Below are 25,838 nucleotides of genomic sequence, written 5' to 3'. Positions count from 1 at the left end.
ATGGGACTGAATGTGTGACAATGTTAGAAAAGGTGCTTCTGTTTGAATTGGTGAGTGAGGAGTGTTCTAGTAGAAAAACGCCATATCAGCACCATTTACAGGGAAACAACTAACTGGGATGTTAGTTTGGTCCTCGCATCTCTAGGTACAGTTTACTCTTAAGTCATGTTGTTATGCCTGTTATTGTAGAGGAAGCAAAGAAAGAAAAATGTATATGAAGAAAAATTCTTAGGCAGATTATCTACAGTGCCTCCCCCCTTTAAAGAAGTCTATAACAATATCTCTAACAATATTTTTACTGCACAATCAACAGAGAGTCTGACACACAGCCATCTGATACACTCAACAGTGAAAACTGTTAGAGAAAAATATTTCTTTTAATAACAACTTCTTTCTTTATGCTGATTCTACATTAGGGTAGAAACTTCAGTGCACAGCAGCAACACGTTGCTTCTCCTGAGCAGAGCTGTGTGTTGCCTCAACCGTGAAAATCATGTAAATTAAGATGAGAAATTAATTGATTGACTTCTGTAAATGGATCATATTATATTCAGAGGTGTTTTTAAGGTGTCAATGTGTAGACTTATAATAAACAATGCATGATAATAATGCTGGTTAATACAAATAAACTTGAGAGTGCAGCTTTTATTTCTGTGGTGAGGTATTTAATCTTCATGCGACTACTCTTTAAAAACGATGAAAGAAGACTGGAATATGTAGGCAAACATTACCAGTTAATATAAAAACCAGTTAATCTGATACACCGGAAGTAGTTTCGTGTTGGCGCTTGCACTGTGCTGGAGGTTTCAGACGCGGCTGCTCGCTGCTGGGCGAAAAGCTGTTTTTGGACTTCTTAATGTGTATTTTGACTTTCTTTTTTCCGTCCCCGCTCTAACTTCGCAGGTTTCACTCTGAAACTAAAGTTTCATTAAAACAGATCTTCATCCGGGTCGGAGCAGACTCAAAGGCTTACCTTTGTCTCAGGCTTGCAGGTAAGAGGAAGTTATTCAGAAAACCGAATAAATGTTGACATTTTAAAAACACTTCATATCTTTAATGCACGTTGTTTCTGTCACGTGTCTTCTAATAATTATTTGTATTCTTTTGCTTTGTGTGTTTAATCTAGTCTCTGCTGTATGATACTTTTGTTAGCCTCCACTTAAAGTAATGTAGTCAAGCTAGCCCCCACGTGCTGCAGGAAGAGAAGTGATTTCAAAATAAAAGCGGCTATCTGGCCAACGTGATTTCAAGATGAGCAACGAAAAAGATGAGATGAAATACAGACTCAACAGTTTAAATACAACAAAGGAATATAAATGTATGCAGGGGTAATAATTAGAAAGTAGCATTGATACATATTGCACATAATAAAGAAATAAATAAGACTATGTATTAATATTAAAAAACAGTCAAGTAGTAGTTTCTGAGTTCAGTGTGGATGTGGCTGCAGAGTAAAAACTGTTCAGGAGTCGTCCTGTGTGAGTTAGGCTGTTTGGGCGTTTGGAGGTGTGGCCCCTGATTGACCTGAGGTGCCGTCTGGAGGGCAGGGGATCAAACAGGTGGTGAGTGGGATGCGAGGGGTCACCTGTAACGGCCCTAGTTTTCCTGAGACAGGAGGAGCTGATGATGACCTCAAGGGGTAGCAGAGGGCAGCCAATGATTTTGGTCAGTGTTAATGAGCCTCTGCGCTGCCTTCTTGTTCTCTGTATTGGCCCCTCTGTACCAAACACCCAGGCAGGAGGAAGGCACGCTCTCCACTGAGGAGTGGTGGAAGGCCAGCAGCAGCTCCTGGTCCAGGTTTTTCTTCCTCAGGACACGGAGGAAGTGCAACTGCTGTGAGGTTGGTGGCGATGTAGGTGCCGAGAAATCTGAAGGTGGAGACAGTTTCCACCTGTTTTCCATTTATAATGAGAGGGAGTGGTCTCGTCTGTGCCTCCTGAGGTCCATGATGAGTTCTTTCGTTGGATGTTCAGTTTCAGGTGGTTTTCTGAGCAGCAGCAGGACAAAGTCGCTACCTCTGCCCTGTACACTGTCTGATCTCTGTTAGAGATGAGACCAACCATGGTGGTATCATCGGTATACTTAGTGATGACGTTGGCTGGGTGGGTTGGAGTACAGTCACAGGTGTGACTGACTGGGGCCAGTTGGTCCAGGAGAAGTTGGCAGAGGGGATGTTCTGGTGGTCCAGTTTGTTGATTTCTGGGATTTTAGTGTTAAATGCTAAACTGTAGTCCACGAGGAGCATCCTCATGGAGCTCTTCCTGTTCTCCAGATGGCTCAGTGCTCTGTGAAGGCTGATGGTGATGGTATCCTCTGTAGGCTGATTTGCTCTGTAAGCAAACTGGTGGGTATCGAGACAGGAGTGGAGGTTGAAAGCCTTTCTTGTCATTGTACGCAGTATAACAAGATTAAAAAGCAGCTCCATAAAAGTGCACATATGCTAGCACATTATAAGAAACTATATAATAAAATAACCGTAAGAATAATATAAATACACAGTACAAGAGTGACACAGTTTGAGCACCGACAGTCTAAAACACAGACATGAGTTCAGAGATATTTCAGGTGCAAGGTTGAGTATGGTGATAGCTTTGGGGAAGAAGCTGTCCCTCAGTCTGTTCTGGCCCACATGGATCTGAAGCGCCTGCCAGAGGGCAGTGGGTTAAAAAGATGGTAGCCGGGGTGGGTAAAGAGGGCAGGATGTTTCTGGCCCTGCTGAGACAACGGGAGTTATAAATGGCAGAGAAGGAGGGCAGGGGCAGCCGATGATTCTTTGTGCTGTGTTCACCACCCTCTGCAGTCTCTTCCTGTCTGCCTCTGTGCAGCTGGTGTGCCACACTGTCACTGCATAGGTCAGCAGGCTCTCGATGGTGGACCTGTAGAAGGTCACCAGCAGCGGGGGGTTTAGTTGCTCCTTCCTGAGCACCCTTAGGAAGTGTAGCTGCTGCTGGGTCTTCTTGCTGCTGGTGTTAGCTGACCAGGAGAGGTCTGCAGAGATGTGGACGCCAAGGAATTTGAAGGACTCCACTTGCTCTACACATTCACCGTTTATGTGCAGGGGGGCACAGCCTGAAGTCCAGGATGAGTTCCTTGGTCTTGGTGATGTTAAGTGCCAGGTTGTGTAATGCACACCATTCTCCCAGTTTCATGTAGGCCGCCTCCTTTCCCCCTGTGATCAGCCCCACCACCGTTTTGTCATCAGCAAATTTGACAGTGATGTTATCTGGGTGGGTGGGACTGCAGTCAGATGTGTAGAGGGAGTAGAATAGTGGGCTTAGTACACAACACATATTGAGTGTAAGGTTATTATCTTTAAACCATACTGCAGCTGTGTTGCACTTCCTCCCTGTAGGCAGACTCATTGTTTGTGCTGATCAGCCTCACCACTGTTGTGTCATCAGCAAATCTGACCATTACACTGACATTACACCATTACTATGTGATGGGGTGCAGTCATGTGTGTACAGGAAAGGGCTTAATACACAACCTTGTGGGCTCCAGTGTTAGAGTGGGGGAGTGATTGGTGATCATCCAGACTGTTAGTCAGGAAGTGCTTCATCCAGAGGCAGATGTTGGTCTGTTTGCCCAAGTTGGACATTTTGAAGAAGCCTGCTGTACAGGGTGGTGTTAAAAGCACACGCAGCAGCCATGCATATGTCCCTGGCTGTTCAATTGCGCTGCAGTTTCCATTTTAAGCTACAAACTGCTGACAGATTTTGCCTCAAAGTTATTGCGGTGCTGCAATCACAGGGTGATCTACCAACAATAATAATAATTTACTGACAAAGATGCAGCCAGTTCACTTCAGTGATAAGCAGCTTTCTGCCAAGAGGAAAAATGATCAGCTCGAAAATCAGCAGACCTGATGAGGGAGTGATGTCAGCCTTTCCAGAATAATCCGGTGTAAGCTCAGGCAGCTGTTTCCCTGTGAAAACAGCAGGGCAGTGTGTATAAATGAGAGGATGATGAAGGAAGATGTTTCTTATAGCTTCAGATACAAGTCTGTGTGCACTGTGCAAAGGGCTCTGAGGATTAAGACACAGATGCCATATTTATCCGGGGAGAGTAGCACAAATCTCCTTTTAAAAAATCATTTCTGATAAATCCTAACACTGTTGTTTTCTGTATGTATTATGTTCCTTTCTTCATCCACCCTCACAGTGCAGTGTCACATTTTCTGTCTGCATGTGTCACATTCAGTGTATTTGCCAGCATTTGTATCTGTGATGGTGTTTGACTCTGTGCTGTATGTGGAATGGAGACTTTGAAAAAGCACTTCATCATAGGCACAATTATAAGTATCTACTATACAGTTAAAAAAATAAAGCAACATGTTGAAACACATCAGATCTCGATGGGTCTTGATGTCACTCATGTGCTTGTATGCATGCCAAGTCCAGGCCTCGAGGGCCGGTGTCCTGCAGGTTTTAGATGTGTCCTTGATCCAACACAGCTGATTAAATGGCTGAATGACCTCCTCAACATGTCCTGAAGTTCTCCAGAAGCCTGATAACGAACTAGTCATGTGATTCAGGTGCGTTGACCCAGGGTGAGATCTAAAACCTGCAGGACACCGGCCCTCCAGGCCTGGAGTTGGACACCCCTGCTCTAAGAACTGCCTGGATACTTCATGTTGACCATCGTCGTGCACCAAGAGGAACCCTCGACCCACTTCATCAGTGTACCTTGGACAGCAGGTCCAAGGAGTTCATCCCGATACCTAATGACAGTCAGGGTGCTACTGGCTTGTATCTACTGTACAATATAAAGCGCCTTGAGGCGACTGCTGTTGTGATTTGGCGCTATATAAATAAAATTGAATTGAATTGGCTAGCCTGTAGAGGTCTGTGTCCCTCCGTGGACATATCCCCAGGCCATCACTGACTCACTGCCAAACCAGTCATGCTGAACGATGTTACAGGCAGCATAAAGTGTCTCCTCCTTCCACATCTGTCTCAGAGTGAACCTGCTTCCATCTGTGAACATGTTACTTTCAGCTGTAGTTACACCCATTACTGTAACAAGTGCAATGTGTTATTTTGTAACAACTGTCCGTGTTATACTCATTTACTTCATTGAACAGAAAACGAGGCTGTATTTCATGTTCCTGGAGCTTCTTATCAATAGAGTGGCATGCATTTTAATGTTATATTATAATGATTACATGTACCTCATTTACAATGAAACAAGAAAAAATGCAAATAAAAAATTTCTACACATTCAGGCAAAAATCATAAAAATCCCATCCAGACTTCTGTACTCAGACTTGGTGTACGTAGAAATATCTAAGGACTGGCTACTTGTCTATAAGCAGTATTTAAATACTTGTGTTTACATAACTACCTGTGGTGAAACCAGTATGTGGCCTGTGTCCAGTTTAGTGGGGACCTTTTTCAGATGGAGGAGCTCAGTGAGGACTGCAGCCTGAACGATGATATGGTGGATGGGGACCTGGGTGATGGGATAGGAGTCACAACAGCACTCAGCTCCACTAGGATGAAGAGTGAAAGAGTGAGCGGTCGCTCAGAGAGTCGGCTGCTCAGAACAGACCCGCTGCAGTGCAGCAGTCGAGCAGGAGAGGCCGTCTGGATTCCTACAATAAAAACTGCAGAGACACAGCAGAGAGCCCAGTGGGAGCTTTCACACTTTGGTAAGAGTTTCTAATGTGTGTTTCTTACTGTTGTACAGAGGACACCAAAGAATATACACCATATCAGCACATTTCATCATTTTTATTTATAACTAGCTAACAATTTAAACTCCTTGGATTTCTTCAGTTGGACATGAAGAAGCGTTTTGGATCAGCAATGAAATACAAAGAACATCTGAAATCTTGTCATTCTGTCTTCAGTCAACTTAGCAGTTTTTTAAACATCTTGTCTCTATGACTCATATCTCTGGCTTTTTAAAAAATATTTTACATAGTGTTTCAGATGTTATCATACGACACTAGTTACACTGTTACGCTAGCTAGTTTGGGTTCTGCAGCATCTGCTCAGTTTGAACGTCTTTGACTACACTGACAATGTTGTCTTGATAAAAGAGCGTCTTCTGTGATTGTGTAGGCTCACTCGTTGACCTGTCTAAAGATGAACTCAAGGAAAGACTACAGGAAGCAACTAAGGTAGGAGAAAAGTATAGCTAATGTAACTAATGTTAACTTGATTGTAGCCTGGAAACTAACAAGTGCTGCTTCTTTGTTGGCAGATGATAGATGCACTATGCTGTGAGCTTGATGTAGCACACCGTTACTTTGAAGGAAAATATGAAGCTCTGAAGATTCTGCAAGGCAAGGTAGAGCAACTTATAGTAGCTGGGTTAACTTCTTTGGACTCTATTAACAATATTTACTTTTAGGACTTTTGGCAAGACATTACACCAGATTGAACTAAGTTTTAATATAAATTATAAAAAGAAAATGGAATGAAATAAAAATTTGATTCTAAAGGAGAACATGACTTAGTATTTGGGGAGAAACCCTGTTGTCAAGAACAGCATTAAGACATTTCTTGTTGTTGGTCTCCAGGTTTGCACATATGTTAGAAGGGATTCTGGCCCACTTTACAGAAACTCTCTGAATCCTTTAGGTTTCTTGGCTACTGGGTGGCAACTTGAAGCTTCAGCTTCCTTCATAGGTTGTTCTGTAGCATTGAGGCCTGTAGACTGGCTAGACCACTCCATTACCTTAATATGCTTCTTCTGTAGCCATTCTATTGTTGCCTTGGCAAAATGTTTGAGGTCATTATCATGCTAGATGATCCATCTTTGACTGATCTATAGTGTTCGGGCTTGGGAAGGAGGTTCTCGTCCAAAATTTTACAGTACACTCCCCCATCCATTGGCCTGTCGATGCTGTGAAGTGTCTTCTTGAGCAGGGGAATTGTAAGATATTAAGTATCACAATCCCCTTGGTTCTGACTACTTTCCCTCTCTTCGTTACAATCCAACTACACTTCTCCAGTCTGAATGACATTCGATATCATAGCTTTAGATCGTACTGGTATGGATCAGTGAATCGACCTCTCGTTCACTTCTGGAACACTGCTTGATGTCATCCATGTAGACGAGTCTTGTTGGTGATCTTAGTGAGGGGTTCAGGCCTATGCAGAACAGCAGTGGGGACAGAGCATCTCCTTGCTAAATCCCGAACTTCATGGCTACTTGTGCTATTGGCTTGAAGTTGGCCCTGGATCTGCCAGTCTGCAAATTTTTGTCTGAATTTAGAAGAAGGAAATCTTGGGACATCCATGCCTTTATGTCTTTAAGACATGTTGGTAGTTTAACTCGTTTGTGTCATCTGTTTGCACAGATGATTACCATTCCTGTGTGAAGACTCACGATTAATATACAAAAACTGGAGTCTATCAGACAGAATTCAAACCAGTGCATCACAGTTCCTTTAAAACACACATTGATGGTTTGGAGGAAGTAATTATTGAAGTACCGTCATTGGAGAAGAGAGAGAGAGAGAAACAAATATAAACACTTATTTAAGCCCACAGATTTATCCAGAATAACCAAACGCAATTAGAGAAACTTTATGGCTCCTGTGTTTGAAATTAAAGGGGAAGGATTGACTTTGAATTAAATTATTTTAAATTTCATTGTACAAGCAGTGCCTGCCTTGTGTGCCCTCATAGAACACCACTGATTAAAAAGTATGTGCATGTAATGCATTTAATGTAAGACTGACCCGTACGTTTCATGAGGCGTAAAAACATTTTCCTTTAGTCAAACTGAAACTAGTTTCTGTAGTTATAAACTGCATTAAATCCCACAGAAATCAGTTGATGACTGAAAACTATTGTGTGTATTGTTCACAGGCCATTCTTGACAAAGCTACAAGTCACACTAAAAGTGTGCTGCAGAAAACTGAGGAGAAAGCCAAAGCACTCGAGAAGGTAACGTCATTTCTGGTTTTTATAAAAGCAACTCAATTTAAAGTACATAAATAAAAACAAATAGAAGAAACTCAGATAAGGTTGTAAGGAATCGATCTATTAGTGCTAAAATTCTTCTTTCCTGCTCAGCATTCATGAACCAACTAACCTATTCCTGTTTAACATAAACACAACTCTTCCAGAAGAGTTAGTGGTGTAAAAAGATATTTCTCCATTTACAGTTGCATGCTGAGCAATTTCAGCTGGTATGAAGGTTGCAGGCAGGGAAAGACCACAAAATAGATACATGGAGTAGTGGAGGGGTTTGTGCCTCTCAGGGATCCCAGAGGTTATGTTATCAAGGGAGCTTTTGGCATATTGTGTGTACATTTCCAATGGTTGATTCAAAAGCCTAGTTGTTTTGTCTGTGTTGACCTTTTTTCTGGTGAGAGGGAAAACAGATGGCCTGCTCCCTCAGATATGCCTTACAAGCCTCCCATAAAATGCCTCTCAAAATATCAGGGGTATCATTTATCTGAAAAAAGGGGAAATTTCCACCAAGAAAAAACATCTAGGGTTGGTAAGTAAAAAGCAAATTTATAGTCATCCCAGACAGGGGCATAGACACTCCTCAGCATAACTGGGGTGTCAAAAAGATTAAAAGATGCTGCCACAAAAGACCCAGAATCTTCAATCGAATGTGTCGGTTTGAATCTTACATTCTTACTAATAATAATAACAATGAGGACCAAACTTCATGACGTCCTCTAGTGCAGCAGTCCCCAACCCCCAGGCCACGGACCGGTACCTGTCTGTGAGTCGTTTGGTACCAGGAAAGATTTGAGGCTCGGATGTGAAATGTATGGTTTTCATCATTTTTATCATGAACTTGGTTTCCCTGGGTCTTTTCCCGTGTGTTATTAATAAATCTTCTTTTTCTGGTACCAGTATTGGTTTTATTTTGTTGTATTTATCCGCGACACCTGAAAGGCCGGTCTGTGAGAATACTGTCAGACATAAACCGGTCCGTGGTACATAAAAGGTTGGGGACCGCTGATCTAGTAGCTGACTGCCTGGCACCGTAGAATCTGCTTGGCATTTATCATAGAACACCAGAACTAAAAGGTCCAGCACTGGCGGCCTGTGGTTTTTACAGATGAGAGGAAGTTCACCCTGAGCACATGTGACAGAAGCAATGGAGAACGATATGTTTATGTAACATTGTTCAGCATGACTGGTTTGGTGGTGTGTCAGTCAGGGAGGAATATCCATGGAGGAGTACACAGACCTCTGCAAGCCAGGCAGCAACACCCTGCCATTAGGTGCTGGGATGAAATCCTTGCATCCACAGACATTGTCATATGCTGGTGCAATGATTCCTGGGTTCCTCCTGGTGCATGACGATGTCCGACCTCATGTGCTGAGAGTGTGCAGACAGTTCCTGGAGGATGAAGGAACTGATACCATTGACTGGCACCCACGCTCACTTGGCCTAAATTTAGTAGAACACCTCTGGGACATTGTTTCAGTTCATCCAGCATCACCAGGTATCATCTCAGACTACTCTTTTAGTGAGGCCCTGGTCTGGAGGAGATGCTGCAGGACACCATCCATCATCTCATTAGGAGCATGCCTGGATGTCATTGGGCATGCACAAAGCACCTGAGAGCCAAACAAAATACTGAGTACTATTTTGAGTTGCTCAATGAAATTTCAGACTATCCTGCTGCATCATTTTTTTACTTTGATTTTTGAGCTGTCTTTGAAATCTGCCCTCTACAGGTTGAATTTCATTTTCATCAAATGATGTTAATCCTTTCATTCTTAACACATTATTCACTCCATGTCAGTATAGATATCAGCATGATGTTTTTCCCCTACTGACATCTGAAGTGTTCCTTTTTTCAACAGTGTACTAGCAATCCAACGTTTGTTAAAATCTCCATGTTAGTTAAATGGGAATTGCACTCTGAGGGGATTTTTAGGTTGTCAAAGCAAGCATGAAACCGAGTCAAGGAGACAACAGAGTTAATGTGTTTACTGTAACAGACACTGACAACATCATAGTATCAGAAAGTGTATGAAATGTAGGCAATAAGACTGTAAATTTGAAAAGTGATAAGAAATTGCAGATAAATCTTTCATCACTTGCAGGAGGTGAACAGTTTGCAGTGGGAGCTCAGCTTCTCTCAGGCTCAGATGAAGAAATCTGAGCAGTCCTGGGAGCACAAGTACAACCGGTCAGATTTACTCTGCATACACTTCTGTCTCTGGTCTCTTAACTGTATTATAACCCTAACACTGCTGTTGTTATGATCAGAATGTCAAGTGAGAACAAGATTCTGACTGACAAGTTGCAGGAAATGGAGAGTGAGAGCCAGCAGCTCCGAGCAGAAAACTCTGGTAAATGAGTCCAAGGCCAACACATGTAGATGCTTGTATGAGTTATATTTAATGCAGAGGGTTAACATGTGTCTGTCTGCAGCCTTGAAGCGACAGTACTTGGAACTTCTCTCCATGCTGAATGTGAAGGAGCAGAGAATTTACCAAGCCACCAAACCTCAGTACAGCCTAGACACCGAGTCAGGTGTTCTCGAGGTGAGAAACGACGGGGGTGTGGAGGTCGCTGGGTGGAATGGCACGCTGTCATTCTCAGCAACACTAAGAATCTAGGAGCAGTTAGAATCTCGGTGACCTCGACCTCAAGGTCAAATTATCTGAAAAGTTTGTGAATACAATGACTCGAGAATGAGGTGATTTGAAATGATACCATAGGTGTGTCTACTAGGAGGGTGAGGGGTAGCACAGGTAATATTTTAAATACTTGGACAACATAAGCCATTATTGAGGAATCCACACCATGCAAGCGCAAACGCCATATCAGAAACAGTAAGACCTTCACACTGTTTACCTGAAGCTTATTTACTGATTGTATGTATTGTTACACTGAAAGGTGAATGTGTTGTCGTTTGTCTTGAACAGCTATGATAAAATAAAGTTTGTAGCCCCTCACTTAATGCTTTAAAGCAATAAATAAGATCAAATAGAACAAGTAAGTTGTTATGCAGTGAATAATGATAAAATAACAAACAGTATGAGCAAAGTTAGGCTGTTATAAATGTAACTGTGGCAGGAGACTACACTACCACAGATAATGTATACTTTATTGATCCCTGTGGGGAAATGATTCTCTCTGCATTTGACCCATTCACTCAGTGAAGCAGTGGGCAGCCACTAAGCAGCCCTGGGGAACAGTTTGTAGGGACGGTACCTTGCTCAGGGGTACCTCAGGGTAGCCATTCAGTGGATTCGAACCCCTGACCTTCGGATCATGGGGCCACCACTCTACCTACTGAGCTATCCCTGTCCTGTACGCATACAACAGCTAACCAGGCTGAGCAGCTTCCAGGTGTTTCACTAAATAAGAGGAATATTTTATTAGGAGCTGGTGTGTGATCACTCCCTGAACCACTCTGCCACAGCTGGGTTAACCCCCCCTCCCGGGTCCAAACATGTTTAAAACTATTAACACAGTGTGGTTAAAGGTATTAGTGCCTGGTTATTGGTTACAGCATCTGTCACTGTCATAGTTATAGATATTGAAAATCAAATGCAAAGAATAGCATATAATTAATGGCATTTACTACAGTAAAGTATATATAAAAACAATTATCATTAACTTGCACTTGTACTCAGTAGTATCCTTTCTAATCTCTGTTTTCCAGTTGACTGTACTGGGAGCCTGCCAGTGTGTGTTTGATACTGAACCGTGTCCATGTAGTCGGACTGCTGCTGCCAGCAGGAAGCAGTTGGTCCAGTTACAACAGGAGGTAAACGTCATGTAACTATCACTGCACCAAGTTCCAACTTTTTTTTCTATTCGGATCAGTTATTATCGTCTATGCATCGATTCAATTTGATTCATGAATTAAAAAATTCTGAATAATCAAATATTGGTTTTGGAACTGGCTAAAAATATAATTCCCCAACAGCTTGTATCAGAACAAATGACCAAACATCCTCCAGCTTCTGTCTCCTGAGGGGCTCCAGGCAGGGATGCCCACTCTCCCCTTCACTGTTTGCAGTTTTTATCCAACCACTAGCAGCAGCAATCAGACAGGCTGCAGTAATTAAGGGCATAAGCTGCAAGAATGTAGAACATAAAGTCAGTCTCTGTGCAGATGATGTGTTGCTTTCACAAACCACTCTGAGATAATTACATTAATAAACTCTTTTTCAAGAGTTTCAGATTATTCAATAAACTGGTTAAAATCTACAGTTCTTCCGACGAATTGCTCCTTCCATAATTCTTCTTCTACCCCACTGCAATCTGGAAATATTAAATACTTAGCTATTGATGTTAACTAAGCTTGCAGATTTAACTAAATTAAACCACATCCCACTTTTAAAGAAAGTAGAAGACAACCTGGCTAGATGGAAATCTCTACCCATATCAGTCATGGAAAGGGTCGCTACAATAAAAATGATGGTCTTGCCAAGAATCAATTATTTATTTTCAATGATCCCAAGTAAACCATCACCAGACTGGTTCAGATCTCTGGATTCGTATACTTCTACATTCCTTTGGAAAGATAAACCCCTGTGTATCAGATTTAAAACACTACAAAGGACCAACGACAAAGGAGGACTAGATCTGCATAACTTTCAACACTACTTCTTAGCCAACAGGCTTCAGTTCATCTCAGGATGGTTCAAACACACCCCCTTAGATCAGCGGTCCCCAACCTTTTTTGCGCCACGGACCGGTTTATGCCCGACAATATTTTCACGGACCGGCCTTTAAGGTGTCGCGGATAAATACAACAAAATAAAACTAGTACTGGTACTGAAAAAAAGATTTATTCATAACACACGTGAAAAGACCCAGGAAAACCGAGTTAACGATAAAAACGATAACAAAATAACGCTGAAAACCGATAAAAACCCTGAAAACCATACATTTCACACCTGAGCCTCAACTCTCGCGGCCCGGTACCAAACGACTCACGGACCAGTACCGGTCCGAGGCCCGGGGGTTGGGGACCGCTGTCTTAGATGAGCCCTGGGTAGATGTAGAACAGGCACTTTGCACTAATCTAGAGATTTCAGACCTACCATTTATCAGCTCAAACATCAAACGGCATGAATGCTTTAAAAGCGTCAATATCAGCTCCTATTGACAGCATGGTGGGAGTTTGTACCAATGACGGAGTCTTCATTAATCCCATGCAAGCGTTCACCTATCTGGAACAACCCTGACATACTACAGAACAATCATATGATAAACCTCCCAGATTGGAGTTGTAAACCCCACCCCAACCGGTCGCAGCAGATGGCCCCGCCCCTCCCTGAGCCTGGTTCTTTTTTTCTTTTTTTTTTGCCTGTCCCGTTTGGCTCTTTTGCCATCAGAATTATTGTCTAAAGGTGAAGAAAGATGCCCAACGGATTTACTTTACCAAATGGACCATCCCAGCCTTGCCGTATTGGTCTATTTGATTGACCTTTGCTTTTATTGTTTATTTTATTTTATTTTCGCTTGCTACACACGGGACAGACTTGACAAAAAAGAAAGGGGAGAAAGAAAGAGGGAAAGAAAAACAACGGGGAAGAGGAACTGTGATAAAGGGCAAAAAACCCCAACAAAACAAACAGACAAAAAATACATATATCGATCACCTGGATCACCTGTTGAGAAAGAAAAAAGAGAAAACAAGCAGAAAAAAAGAGCAACATAATAAACAACATCACGATGATATATGGGAATATAACAGTAAATACTGTCTGTGAAGGTTCTCAGTCATCCAGGTCATCGTAGTCAAAGGAGTTTGCAAAGAAAAGCGTCTGGACTTCTTTGAGTTGCTTGAAGACGTTTCACCTCTCATCCGAGAAGCTTCTTCAGTTCTAAGGTCAAATGGCCGAGAGTCCCAGATTTAAACCCAGTGGGAGTATCCCCCCAAGGAGGGACAAAGGACCCCCTGGTGATCCTCTAATCACATGCGCCAAGGTGTGAAAGTGGGTGTGGGACCTAATCAGCCAGGGTTTCGGGTGAGCCCATGATAGGGTGGAGCCAGGTTTCACAATGGGCTCACCCGAAACCCTGGCTGATTAGGTCCCACACCCACTTTCACACCTTGGCGCATGTGATTAGAGGATCACCAGGGGGTCCTTTGTCCCTCCTTGGGGGGATACTCCCACTGGGTTTAAATCTGGGACTCTCGGCCATTTGACCTTAGAACTGAAGAAGCTTCTCGGATGAGAGGTGAAACGTCTTCAAGCAACTCAAAGAAGTCCAGACGCTTTTCTTTGCAAACTCCTTTGACAACAGTAAATACTAAATATTGAACATTATTGTGCAGCACGTAAGATCGACAGCGCACAGTGTGCTTTGAGGTAGGAGCCAAAAAGGGTGTAGTTTGTGTGTGTGAGCACCCGTGTGTACACCTGTGAGCATGGACGCGCTTGTTTTTAAAAGGTTCCTTCATGTAATGATCTGTTAGAGGGTGTGGGGGGCCACTGCCCCGCCCTCCAGGGCATGAAGCAGGTATGGAGGAGATCAAAACTCCAGACATCCAGAGGCCCTCAGAGCACAAGAGACCAAGGAAGACCAACAGAGGGGCAGCCGCGCCACTATCCCAGAAAGAGCTGAGGAGAGCCCCAGATGAGGGGTCACTCAGCAGCCGCGGAGCAGAAGCCAGGGGGGTCGCAGTGACGTGCCCGTGAGCTCCGCCGGCAGCCAGCTGTGCCAGAGTGACCGAGCCCCAGGCCGAGAGGCCGAGGGCACCCCACCCCCGAAGGGGCCCGAGCGAGCCCCAGGCTCCAGGCCCCGACAAGCAGCCACCAAGGAGTGAGCCAGTGCGTACCTGGACGCAAAGAACCACCAACGCACCGATGTCTGAGGGCGTCCGCCACCGGCAGGGGAAGTGGTGGGGGGAGATAGGCCTCCAAACCTTGGAGGGCCTGAGATGTCCCCAGAGAGGTGGCGTCTGATACCCAACCTGACATATAGACACAGACATAAAGGCACACACCGATACAAACGTCCATTCCCACCCTCATGCTCTCATATGCAATTACTCTACACTCACCCAACGTGGAGACAGACATAAATAGACACTGTACACACAATCACACTCCCCAAACGTACTCTAAGAACCGGGTCTAGGTACCCTTGCCCCTGGAGGGGGAAACTGCACCCAGACCCAGGTGGTGTTACCCTTTTCCCTGGGGTGGAGAGAATCAGACTGCCCCAACTCCGCAGCGGCGGGGAGGCCCCACAATCCTGAGCCTGGTTCTGCCGAAGGTTTCTTCCTGTTAAAAGGGAGTTTTTCCTTCCCACTGTCGCCAAAGTGCTTGCTCATAGGGGGTCATATGATTGTTGGGTTTTTCTCTGTATCTATTATTGTACGATCTACTGTGCAATATAAAGCGCCTTGAGGCGACTGTTGTTGTGATTTGGCGCTGTATAAATAAAATTGAATTGAATTAAATTGAAAATAAAGGAATTAAATACTTGGAACATATATTCAAAGGAACAGATATTATTCCGTTTGACAGATTAGTTATACAAAATGGGTTTAACAAGAAAAGACTTTAGAATATCAACTAATTAAATCTATAGTAAAAACAGAAATTTAAGCCTAGTCAAGTCAAATTACAAATACCACCAAGTGTGGTATAATTCCTTAATCTCAAACCCCCTAAATTACTGTCTAAAATATACAGGACACTATAAAATCAATGAATCAATATCCCTACCTGTTGCAAAATGGAAGTCAGCTTAGACCAAAACTTCTGACATGTTTAAAACCTTTCAAGGGATTAGAAATCTACAATTGCAATACAAAATACTACACAGAGTGCACTATACAGGTCAGCAGATGTTCAGAATGGGTTTTACGTCTTCCAACAACTGCTTACACTGTCAAAACAATATACAATTACATCCACGCTCTAGGTTCTGTCCACCTGTTCAGAGGTTTTGGTGAAGGATAATTGGAGACTTATCAAAGTGTCTGAAATGTAACATTCCAGCCTCCCTTTTAGTTTGCTTATTGGGCAACTTATTATGTCCCTATGGAGATGAATACTGTCCACATGGCTCTCACCATCCTCATGACTGTCCTCATGAAATGGTGCACCAGGACTCCCCCAGCACCTGATCCAACTCACCATCAGACAGTGATCAGTCAACAGCTCAACCGCTCTCTTCACCCGAGTATCCTGAACACATGGTCGCAGCTCTGATGATACAATTACAAAATCACTCAATCATGATGTTCATTATGGACAAACTGTGGTTTGCACAGAGGTCCTGTAACAAAACGCCGCTCTGGTTCAGATCCAGGAGGCTGTCCAGTGGGAGGTCTCACCAGGTCTCACTGTCATCGCCCACATCAGCGTTGAAGTCTCTCAGTAGGACAAGAGTCCCCAGGTGGAGCACCCTCAAGGACCCTCTCAAGGACCCTCCAAGAAGGCTGTGTACTCTGAACTGTCGTTCGGCGCATAAGCGCAGACGACAGTCAGGACTCGTTCCCTGACCCAAAGGCGAGAGAACAAACCCTCTCATCCACTGGGAGAAATCCTAACATACAGGCAGCAAGCTGAGGGGATACTAGGATACTCATCCCACCCAACTGCCTCTCACAAAGGGCAACTCCTGACTGAGACAGAGTCCAGCTCCCCTCCAGCAGACTGGTTCCAGAGTCCGAGGTGTGCTTGAGGTGAACCTATCTAGCCGGTACCTCTCAACCTCAAACACACAAACTCAGACTCCTTCCCCATCAGAGAGGTGCCACTCCATGTCCCAGTCGCTAGTTTTGGTAGCTGACTGTCGTTACTGAATGTTACAGAAGATCATTCAACAGCTACTGATTAAACTCAGATAAGACATGATTGGCTAAAAAGTATAAAGAAAAGCAAAGGTCAGGAAACATTGCAGAAACGTAGTGTTAGCGTGGTTCGTCCTTTGTTTTTGTTCACATTTAGTAACATTTCCTCTAAGTTGGGATATTCCATTCCATGGAATATGTCCATCTGCTTTTTGTCTTCGTTTTCCTAATCCCCAAAGCATACATCAGACCTTACAAATAAAAAACATAAACATATAAACCACATTATTAACATGATCAGTCACCATATTATGACTCCCACAAGGAGGTTTTTGTATTCCTCTGATTCCTGGTTGGTGGTTGGACAGTAAGTCCCTATCTTAAAAGAGGGCAGATATGACAGTACTGGAGTTTAGCAAAGTCCAACATTTTTCAAAAATTAGATCTCTCCTCATTGGTCTATTATCGTTCAAACTTAAAGGAAGCCTTAATATTTAGGAACAGTCATCTCTTCTTATTCCAGAATTTAGTTTCCTTTCTCTTCTTACTCGCTTAAATATATTTGAATAAGATATTCTCCCCAGGACCCCTCAGAAGGGGGGCGTCCTAGTTTTTTTTTTGTTTTTTTTTCATCTGTTGTCTTTGTCAAGGTTTTCTCTTGAGTGTCAGTCATTAACAATGTTGGGAAGGTTACTTTTAAAATGTATTCCACTACAGATTACAGATTACATGCCCCAAAATGTATTTTGTAACGTATTCCGTTACGTTACTCAATGAGAGTAACGTATTCCGAATACTTTGGATTACCTATTATATTATCATGCTTTTTACAACTACATGAATGTACTATTGCTGTGTGATTTATTACTATTACTGGAGGTTACTCGCCATACCAATACCAACTAGATGTTTAAATCTTAATATAAATGAGTAACAGTAGGTGGACATTAGGTAAGGCTGCACTTTTTGCAGCGATCTCGTATAGAAAACTATTCCGCGAGTATATAAAACAGGTCCGCGGCTCCGAACCGTAGTAAAGGGACCTCTGGGTAATACGGTGGGTTTGTGTCGGGCTCATAACCGAAAACTAGCTTTACTTTGTTGTCTGGGTCAACTTTGCTAGCAAGAGACAGAGAGAGGCGCTGAAAGGCTGCTCCAACGGAGCTTATTGTTTCGGAGGAAAACACGAACACAGTGTACAGTTGAGTCTTAACAGCTCACTTACAACTGGGCTCGTCAGGCACTCTGTTTGGCTGCAGTGGTTATTATTATATTTACATGCTTCCAGCTCCCGTTTCTGCTCGGTCACAGCTCCTACTTTTCCTTTTTCTCCCTCCCTCTCTCACAGACACATCACGGGTATGGCAGTCCATTCTCCCTGCAGCACGGACTACACTGCCCATGATGCTACAGTCTTTAGGGCTATGCCTGTAACACTCTGCCTGTTGCCTTCATATTAGATAATTTTTGTGAATAATTTTTTAAAATATTTCTTCACGTCATTATGCAGCCACAAGTAGAGGTGACATGGGCCGCGAGATTGAGACACAGGCATTAGAGCCTCTTAATGCGTGTTTTGTTTGGGGCGTGGAGACCAAAAATAGAGAGGGCATAGCCGAACATATGAAACAGGAAAATACCGCCGTGTAATCCCTTTATTTCAGCAAAGTAACTTACTCATATTTTGTATTTTAAATACGTAACGGCGGTACATGTACTCCGTTACTCCCCAACACTGGTCATTAAGTAGTTTCTCTTGCACTTGGTGCACCGTGTTCAGGATCACTGCCTTTCACATACAGCAGGGGTCCCCAAACTTTTTCCAGTGAGGGCCACATAACTTTTCCCTTCTCTGATGGGGGGCCAGGGTCAGTTTGTAACAGAAAAAGTGTGACGATCGCAGGTTTGCCGAAATGTAAACATTTATTGTTTTCCAGAAAGCCACACATAACCAAATATTAATAACCCTTTCCGAAATCAAATAACCCTCTCTGGGTTCTTCACAGAAAAAATTAACTCAGGAAATATTTAATAACACTATTTATGAAATCAATAAATAATCAAATAAACCTCTCTGGGTTCTTCACAGAAATAAAGTTTCTGTTGTCCTGTGCACAATCTTAGGTAAAAGTTAAGCTTCAGTTGTCAGAGCAGAATCTCTTAAATGACTCATATGAGCAGTCTCTCAAAGTTCTTGTGTTCTTTCCTTATAATCCAGTTTTGTAGGTTCCAGTAGGCTAGCCTAGTAGACACCACTGTTTGCTCTCTCTCATCAACTTCCCTCTGAAAACCACAAAGCAAGCAGGCTGAGAAACCCAACTAAGTGATACAGCACCTACACAGCACAATACATTTCAATACCAGTATGGTTGTAGAGATGGGTTTTATCCCAGTAGATTTTCTCATGATTATATTTGTTTATACTCAGAATGACTCAATTCAAGTCACAAAAGTGAGCTTACCTATGTACTGTATGTTCATCAGTGTGAACTGTGGGCCTGCATCTGGCCGGTGAGAAGTTGAATGTCCATTCTAGTCACAGCCAGTCTCAAATACTGATGCAGATGTTCATCTGGCAATCTTGACCTCATCAGAGTTTTCAGGAGTTTCATGCGTGAAAAGGTTTGCTCGCAGATATACGTGCTGCCAAAAAGTGTGGACATCTTCATTGTGTGTTTTTTTTTTTTTTTTTTTTTTTTTTTATGTTAGGGTACGTGTCATTTGGGAGGGCGGCAGAGAAGTCAACGAGACTGTTGGGCTTGAATGCGTCTTTCAGAACATCACAGTTCTGTAACTCAGCCAGCTCAAACTGGCTGGGCAACAAAGGGGTTTTGGAAAAGACAGATTTCTTTTGCATGAACATGTAATTGACGGAATCGCACATCAAACTCTGCCTTCGGCATTTCCAGTGCTTCCACACACTTTTCAGCTGGGAACGGGACTGCTGGGTTCTCTGCAGAAAGGTTTTGGGTAGCAGGGAGATGGGTGAAGTTGTGCTTTTTCACTTGTTCCAAAAGCAGCGCTAGTTTCAACTCAAATGCTTTTATGTGGGAATACATGTCGCAAATGAGTTTCCCCTGGCCTTGTAGCTGCAAGTTAAGGCCGTTCAGCATTTCTGTCACGTCTGTTAAAAATGCGAGGTGTCACTTCCATTCTGGGTCAATCAGCTCTGGGACCGTTTTGCCTTTTGAATGAAGAAATGCGTTAATTTCGGGTAGCAGCTCGTAAAAACGCCTCAAAACTCTGCTGCGGCTCAACCATCGGACCTCTGTGTAGTACAGCACATCTCCGTACGCAGACTCCAGTTCAGACAGGAATTGTTGGAACTGCCTGTGTTTAGGTCCATTTGCTCTGATGAAGTTTATGCATGATACCACAACCTTCATGACAGAATCCCACTTCAACACTTTGCAGCAAAGCGCTTGCTGGTGAATGCAGTGTTATGCAGTGGACTTGTAGCAGGGCGGTGAGACCCCGTTCTTCCATCTCGCGGTTCATGCGTCCTATTAGGCCCCGAGATGCGCCCACCATACAAGGAGCCCCGTCAGTCGTGAGCTTTGCCCAGTCCAGATCCAACTCTTCCATTGTTTGACATGCTTTGTCGAAAATATCCTCCCCCGTCGTAGTGCCTTTCAGACTTTGGAGGGCTGCCAGCTCCTCGCACATCTCAAAGTTTGCTCTAACTCCACGAATAAAAATAAGAAGCTGCGCTGTGTCCTGCACGTCCGTGCTGTCATCCAGTGCTGATGAAAAAAAGTCAAATTCTTTCGTCTTCTGCTGCAGCTGGGCATATACATTACCCCCTATTTCTTCCACGCGTCTGGTGATTGTGCTCGCCGACAGACTCAAAGCATTAAAGACATCTTTCTTATCGGGACACACCTCCTCCACGACAACGTTCAAACATTTCTTGACAAACTCTCCTTCACTGAAAAGTTTACCGCAGCTTGCTATCAGTTGAGCAACACGAAAGCTGGCCCGAACTGATGACTGCTTCAGCTGAGTTTAGCCTGCTGAGCTAACAGTCCACTTTTTAGCTTTGAGATTTTGTCTGTTCGCATTTGGCCTCACAAGCTATCATACTTGTCTTTGTGACAGCATTCATAATGTCGGCGCAGATTGTATTCTTTGAATACTGCCACCGTCTCTTGACAGATGAGACAAACAGCCTTTTCTTTGCATTGAACAAAAAAATAATCGTGTGTCCACTGCAGGTTAAATACACTGCATTCTGAATCAGTTTTTCTCTTACCTAACCTTTTTGCCATTATTCTGTCCTGGGGGGTTGGGGGGGGTCACGTTCACGTTCTGGGCAAAGTGAGGTCGTAGTGGCAATTTTTTTTTTTTTTTTAGCGTGGTTCACAATTCGAATCAAATGAGCTTTATTGACATGAGGAAACATTTCCAGGGATTCAGTCGGGCAGGCCCACTACACCCCAGTGTTCTATGGGTGCATTAGTGTCGATCGCGTGGCCAGACTGAAAAAATAATAATGTGTCTCTAATATTGCTCAGGAGGCTGGGTCAAATGTGGAGGCGGGCTGTGTCCGGCCTGCGAGCCGTAGTTTGGGGACCACTGACATACAGCATTCCCAGGATTGCCTCAGTTTGTCCTCAGCCTACAGTCTTCTGTGTTCTCGGCACATCAAGTGTAATTCCTCGTTAGCTGCTTCCTTTGGGTCATAGCTGTTCACTCCATCTTTGTGCTGGATTTATACTTTGGTGTAGGCTGTTTGAAAATATATAGCATTCACCTTTAGTGCTTTATTTATATCTCAGTGTAATGAATACTTATGTACATGTTATTTTTTTTGTTATTTGTAATACATTTGCAAGAATTTTGAGCAAACTTTTATCACTTTGGAATATTGTGTGCAGGATTGATTATTCTTCATTTAAATGTGTAATTATTTTATTAATTATTATAAAATACTCCATTTTGGAAATATGAAAAAATGTGAAACAGGTGAAGCCCTGTGGACCACATACACATCTGTGTCCACTGTAATGTTTACCATGGCATGAAATGTTAGTGTTTGTATGTTTTACAGCTGGATGCTCAGCGTTTAAGGAAAGAAGAGGCCTTGATGGTTGCAGACGCTTTTCGCATCGCCTTTGAACAACAGCTGAGGAAGCGAAGTGAGGAGTTCCTGCTTGTAGCCGAGGCCAATATTAAGAAATCAAATCACTCTAAAGCTGAAGGCAAGTCTGCTGTCAACATAACATCCTACACTAACCGGATCGTTTGCTTTTGGACTGGTTCTGGTTCTTATATAGCGCTTTTCTACTCTTCTGAGGACTCAAAGCGCTTTACACAACTTGTGCATTCACCCATTCACACCCATTCGCACGCTAACATTCACACACACATTCATACTCTGATGGGTCCATCGGAGAGCAATTTGGGGTTAGTATCTTGCCCAAGGATACTTGGCATGCAGACTAGGGGAAGCCAGGAATCGAACCACCAACCTTCCGATCAGTAGACGCCTGAGCTACAGCCACCCCAAGGAATTCATCTCATATTTTTTTAAAGATTTAATTTTGAGGTTTTTTGCCCAAAAATGGGTGGTGTAGAGTAGACAGGAAGGTGGGGCCCACACAAGGCCCTTAATTATTAAATGAATAAACGGTTAAAATGCTAATGAGGCTTGTTTCTTCAGATTTATATGATCCAAACCAAGAAACAACAGGATAAGCTGCTTGGTGTTGGTAAAGTAGCTGTGTCAGGGTTTTACAGATGTAGCTCTACCAACCAAACACAAATGTTCTTTCTTTTTCAAATTACAGTCGAGTTTCATAATTGAATATTAGGTGTTCACACAGCAGCTCAGAGAAACAACTCTCCCCTGACCCACACAGAATAAGCTGGCTACAATAACTAAAGATACACATAGACTTTATTAAATCTGACACTGGGGAAATTCCCTATTACAGCAGCAAAGGTGAAAAATAAAATACAAAAAATAAAGTAAAAAATAGTGCACAAATACTTAACAAGGTACCAAAGAAGTACAAAGACAAACACTTAAAAACCCTAAAAAGCTCAGAAAAGAAGCTGCCACTGATGCGCCGCTGGTGGGAAAGCAAAAACTAACTTGTGTAATGAAGCCACGCAAATTTGACCTCCATTCAATGAAAATGTTGATTTTTTTCGTGGAAAAACTTTGGACAAATAAGACACAGTCTCACTGATGGAAGCAGTTTGTTTTCAAAGTCAGTAATTATGCAGAGGACAGTGGACGTTACGCTCACTTGTCTTCATTTGTCTGTTCAGACATCAAAGCTAAAGGAAGCTGGCACAGGAAATGCAAGTTTGCACTGCAAAGTGAAAACGATGTAAACAAATCATGTTACAGATGCTTCTTAATCCGTTTTCTCTACAGGTGCCAACAAGAGTTCTTTAATAAGTGTAAGTAAGAGGCTGAAGGCATTGCTTCCCTCTGGTCTGGAGATGAAAATGCCTGATGAACATTTAGAGACTCTCTACAAGCTGCTGGACTTGGTTAGTATCTCGTCTAATATCTTCAGCATTATCGCGAGAAAGAAAGAGATCGAGGCCCTTTGGCTTTATCTGGGACACTGCCTCTGTAGTCACCACTGCTCAGCTTCGTCTGGCAAAAATATTTCTCTGTGATAGAACGGTATCATCAAGAAATGTTAATTTATAGAAAAACTCCAATTTTCACATTTTAAAAATAAATACAAATGCTCAGCTGTAACCTGACAACAACAAAAGTCCACTAGTGACCAACTGTCTGCAACAAAGTGATGTGCAACAAGCTGGTTGGTGTCTCTGTGGGTGGGCCTTTGTAACAAATGTTATTTTACTTTTAATACTGTGTTTTCTGGTGTAGCTGAACGACAAGGAGGAGGCCCTGGCCCACCAGAGGAAGGTGAGCATCATGCTAGCCCACAGCGCTGAGGAGCTCCAGAGACAGTTGCATCTGGGTTCCAGCTGCCAGCTGCAGGACCCACCAGAACCCAGGATTCAACAGAGGCAACCCCAAGGTCCACTGGGGAACCAGAGCCAGTCTCGGAAAACATCTGAGACATCAGAACCTGAGGTTCAAGTGCCATGAGAGTGCAAACTCCAGAGTCCACCACATCTCTCCGAGTCCAGGACAGAATCAGAGGGTGTGTGAGGCTCATCAAAGACTAGCAGTAAGATACTGGCTAATTACCAGAGCTTCAGCCAGTTATCGTCCTGATCTCCCCACATGAGGAAATACACTGAGGGTTCTGTCTGAGCACTCGAGCTTTATTCTGAAGTCCAAAACTGTGACTGTGAGGTTTATTTGTGATTCTAAATTGTGACCTTTCCAGAATATACCCCAGTCCTCTAATGGCTGGAGTTGCATTATATGTTGTATTGCATGTTTATCCAATATTATAATTTTATCTTAGTCTGTAAAATCAATTGCTTATGCAACACATAACACAACATCAGCTCTTTGCAAGCATTTGAAACCAAGGCTAGCGACGGCCCAGAGCGACGTTAATGTCTCCTAAGCAAAGCTATGCCATCCCAGGCAGGCAGGCAGTCTGATTATGCAGTCAGCCTCATAGAGCTATGGACTAAGATAGACAAAAGTACTGGGCTACCTCGTTGCCTTTGAATTCAGGTATTTCATTCCAGATCTTAGCCACGCCCTCTGCCTTTATATTTCATTCTAGAGTCTTTCTCACTGAATTTGAGGATGATGGTAAATGGCCTGTATTTGTATAGCGCTTTACTAGTCCCTAAGGACCCCAAAGCGCTTTACACATCCAGTTATCCACCCATTCACACACTGGTGATGGCAGCTACATTGTAGCCGCCCTGGGGCGCACTGACAGAGGTGAGGCTGCCGGACACTGGCGCCACCAGTAGGCAACGGGTGAAGTGTCTTGCCCAAGGACACAACGATCGAGACTGTCCAAGCCGGGGCTCGAACCGGCAACCTTCCGATTACAAGGCGAACTGCCAACTCTTGAGCCACGATCCAGGTTTGATCCATGATCAGGGGCTAACATCCTAACATCCTAAATGTTCTCTAATCAGCTGTAAGTTGTGTAATTGCAGAGTGAAAGTGGAACCGCACAGTCATGAAATGACAGCATGCAGGAAGTTACAGAGCAGGTTCAGCGAGTGCTGCGATGCATACTGTGTGAACGTTGCTGTGTCAGTGACTCGGTGAGCTCTCCTGGCATGCATAAAAACAACATGCCAGGAGTGTAATGGCACACATAGCTGCTGTAGGTGTGACATGTAAGCTCTGTACTGTTGTCCATACAGTTTTTGCATCTGTGGCTTCTCTGCTGACAGACAAAGGTCTGCTGGGAAACACTCAGTCCTGCTATGATGTTATTTTGACACTCACCAACTACTTAAGCATTGTTGTACAGACCATGTGTCAACAAGCTCGAGGTGTTGGCTTGGCTTCCAAAGTCCCCACATCCAGGATCCAGTCGAGCATCCCTGAACTACAGATCTAGTCTGGTCCATGCCTCGTCAGGACAGGCAGCTACAGAGAGGCACCCACACAATATGAGGCAGGTGGTTCAAACCTGATCAGTGTAGGTTAAAGCACTGAAAACAAACAAGTAAAATGAACATACATGAAAACTCGATTATGATTGGCAGATGAGATCTGGACTTTGACTGATTGTTATTCCTACAGTCTAAAACACGTGTTTGGGTTGCTGGATCACCTGTTCAGGTGAAGGACAGGTTTTATATTTTTAATCTGGAAGATTACATCTGTCGTTTAACCTGAAACTGCTGTTATTCCTACAAATCCTGCAAACTGCAGCTCAGGAAGTAACCAGCAGAGGGCAGTGTGTGTGTGTGAGTCGTGTGTCTGTGCATTCATGGCTGTGGTACCTGCAGGTTCCAGCTTTGTGTCATTGAGCTAACACTGTGTTATTTTAGTGCTGATGGACATTTTTGTTCATCTTTACAAAATATCAGAACTGTAACCCAGAGATATCGACATTATTGTTTAATTGAATGCAAATCGTTTATATGGTGGATTTCTAAACTAAAAAACAGTCAAAATGTTTTTATTATAGTTTCCAAAAATGATAAGTGAACTATGTGATACTCAACCACACGTTTGTTCATGACAGCATGAACATGTTGTTTAGTA

General features: G+C 43.3%; 1 protein-coding gene across 2 annotated transcripts; it reads left to right on the top strand.

The window, feature by feature from the left end:
* Positions 1 to 752: 752 nt before the first annotated feature.
* Positions 753 to 24,454, top strand: ccdc125 (coiled-coil domain containing 125). 2 transcript variants are annotated; one of them, XM_005461829.4, is made up of 12 exons: positions 753 to 992; positions 5,377 to 5,650; positions 6,066 to 6,124; positions 6,208 to 6,294; positions 7,824 to 7,901; positions 10,035 to 10,120; positions 10,201 to 10,283; positions 10,366 to 10,478; positions 11,606 to 11,710; positions 21,759 to 21,909; positions 23,094 to 23,212; positions 23,565 to 24,454. In XM_005461829.4, exons 2-12 carry the CDS (start codon positions 5,398 to 5,400, stop codon positions 23,787 to 23,789), a joined length of 1,359 nt encoding a protein of 452 aa, XP_005461886.1. In that variant the 5' UTR covers positions 753 to 992; positions 5,377 to 5,397; the 3' UTR covers positions 23,790 to 24,454. The 2 variants fall into 2 exon arrangements, with proteins under 2 accessions (XP_005461886.1, XP_025767753.1); XM_025911968.1 differs by lacking the exon at positions 753 to 992 and adding an exon at positions 1,041 to 1,840.
* Positions 24,455 to 25,838: the final 1,384 nt, after the last annotated feature.

The sequence above is a fragment of the Oreochromis niloticus genome, linkage group LG12, assembly GCF_001858045.2.
Source record: "Oreochromis niloticus isolate F11D_XX linkage group LG12, O_niloticus_UMD_NMBU, whole genome shotgun sequence".
NCBI classification, from domain to species: domain Eukaryota; kingdom Metazoa; phylum Chordata; class Actinopteri; order Cichliformes; family Cichlidae; genus Oreochromis; species Oreochromis niloticus.
This window is presented reverse-complemented; position numbering and strand designations above follow the sequence as displayed.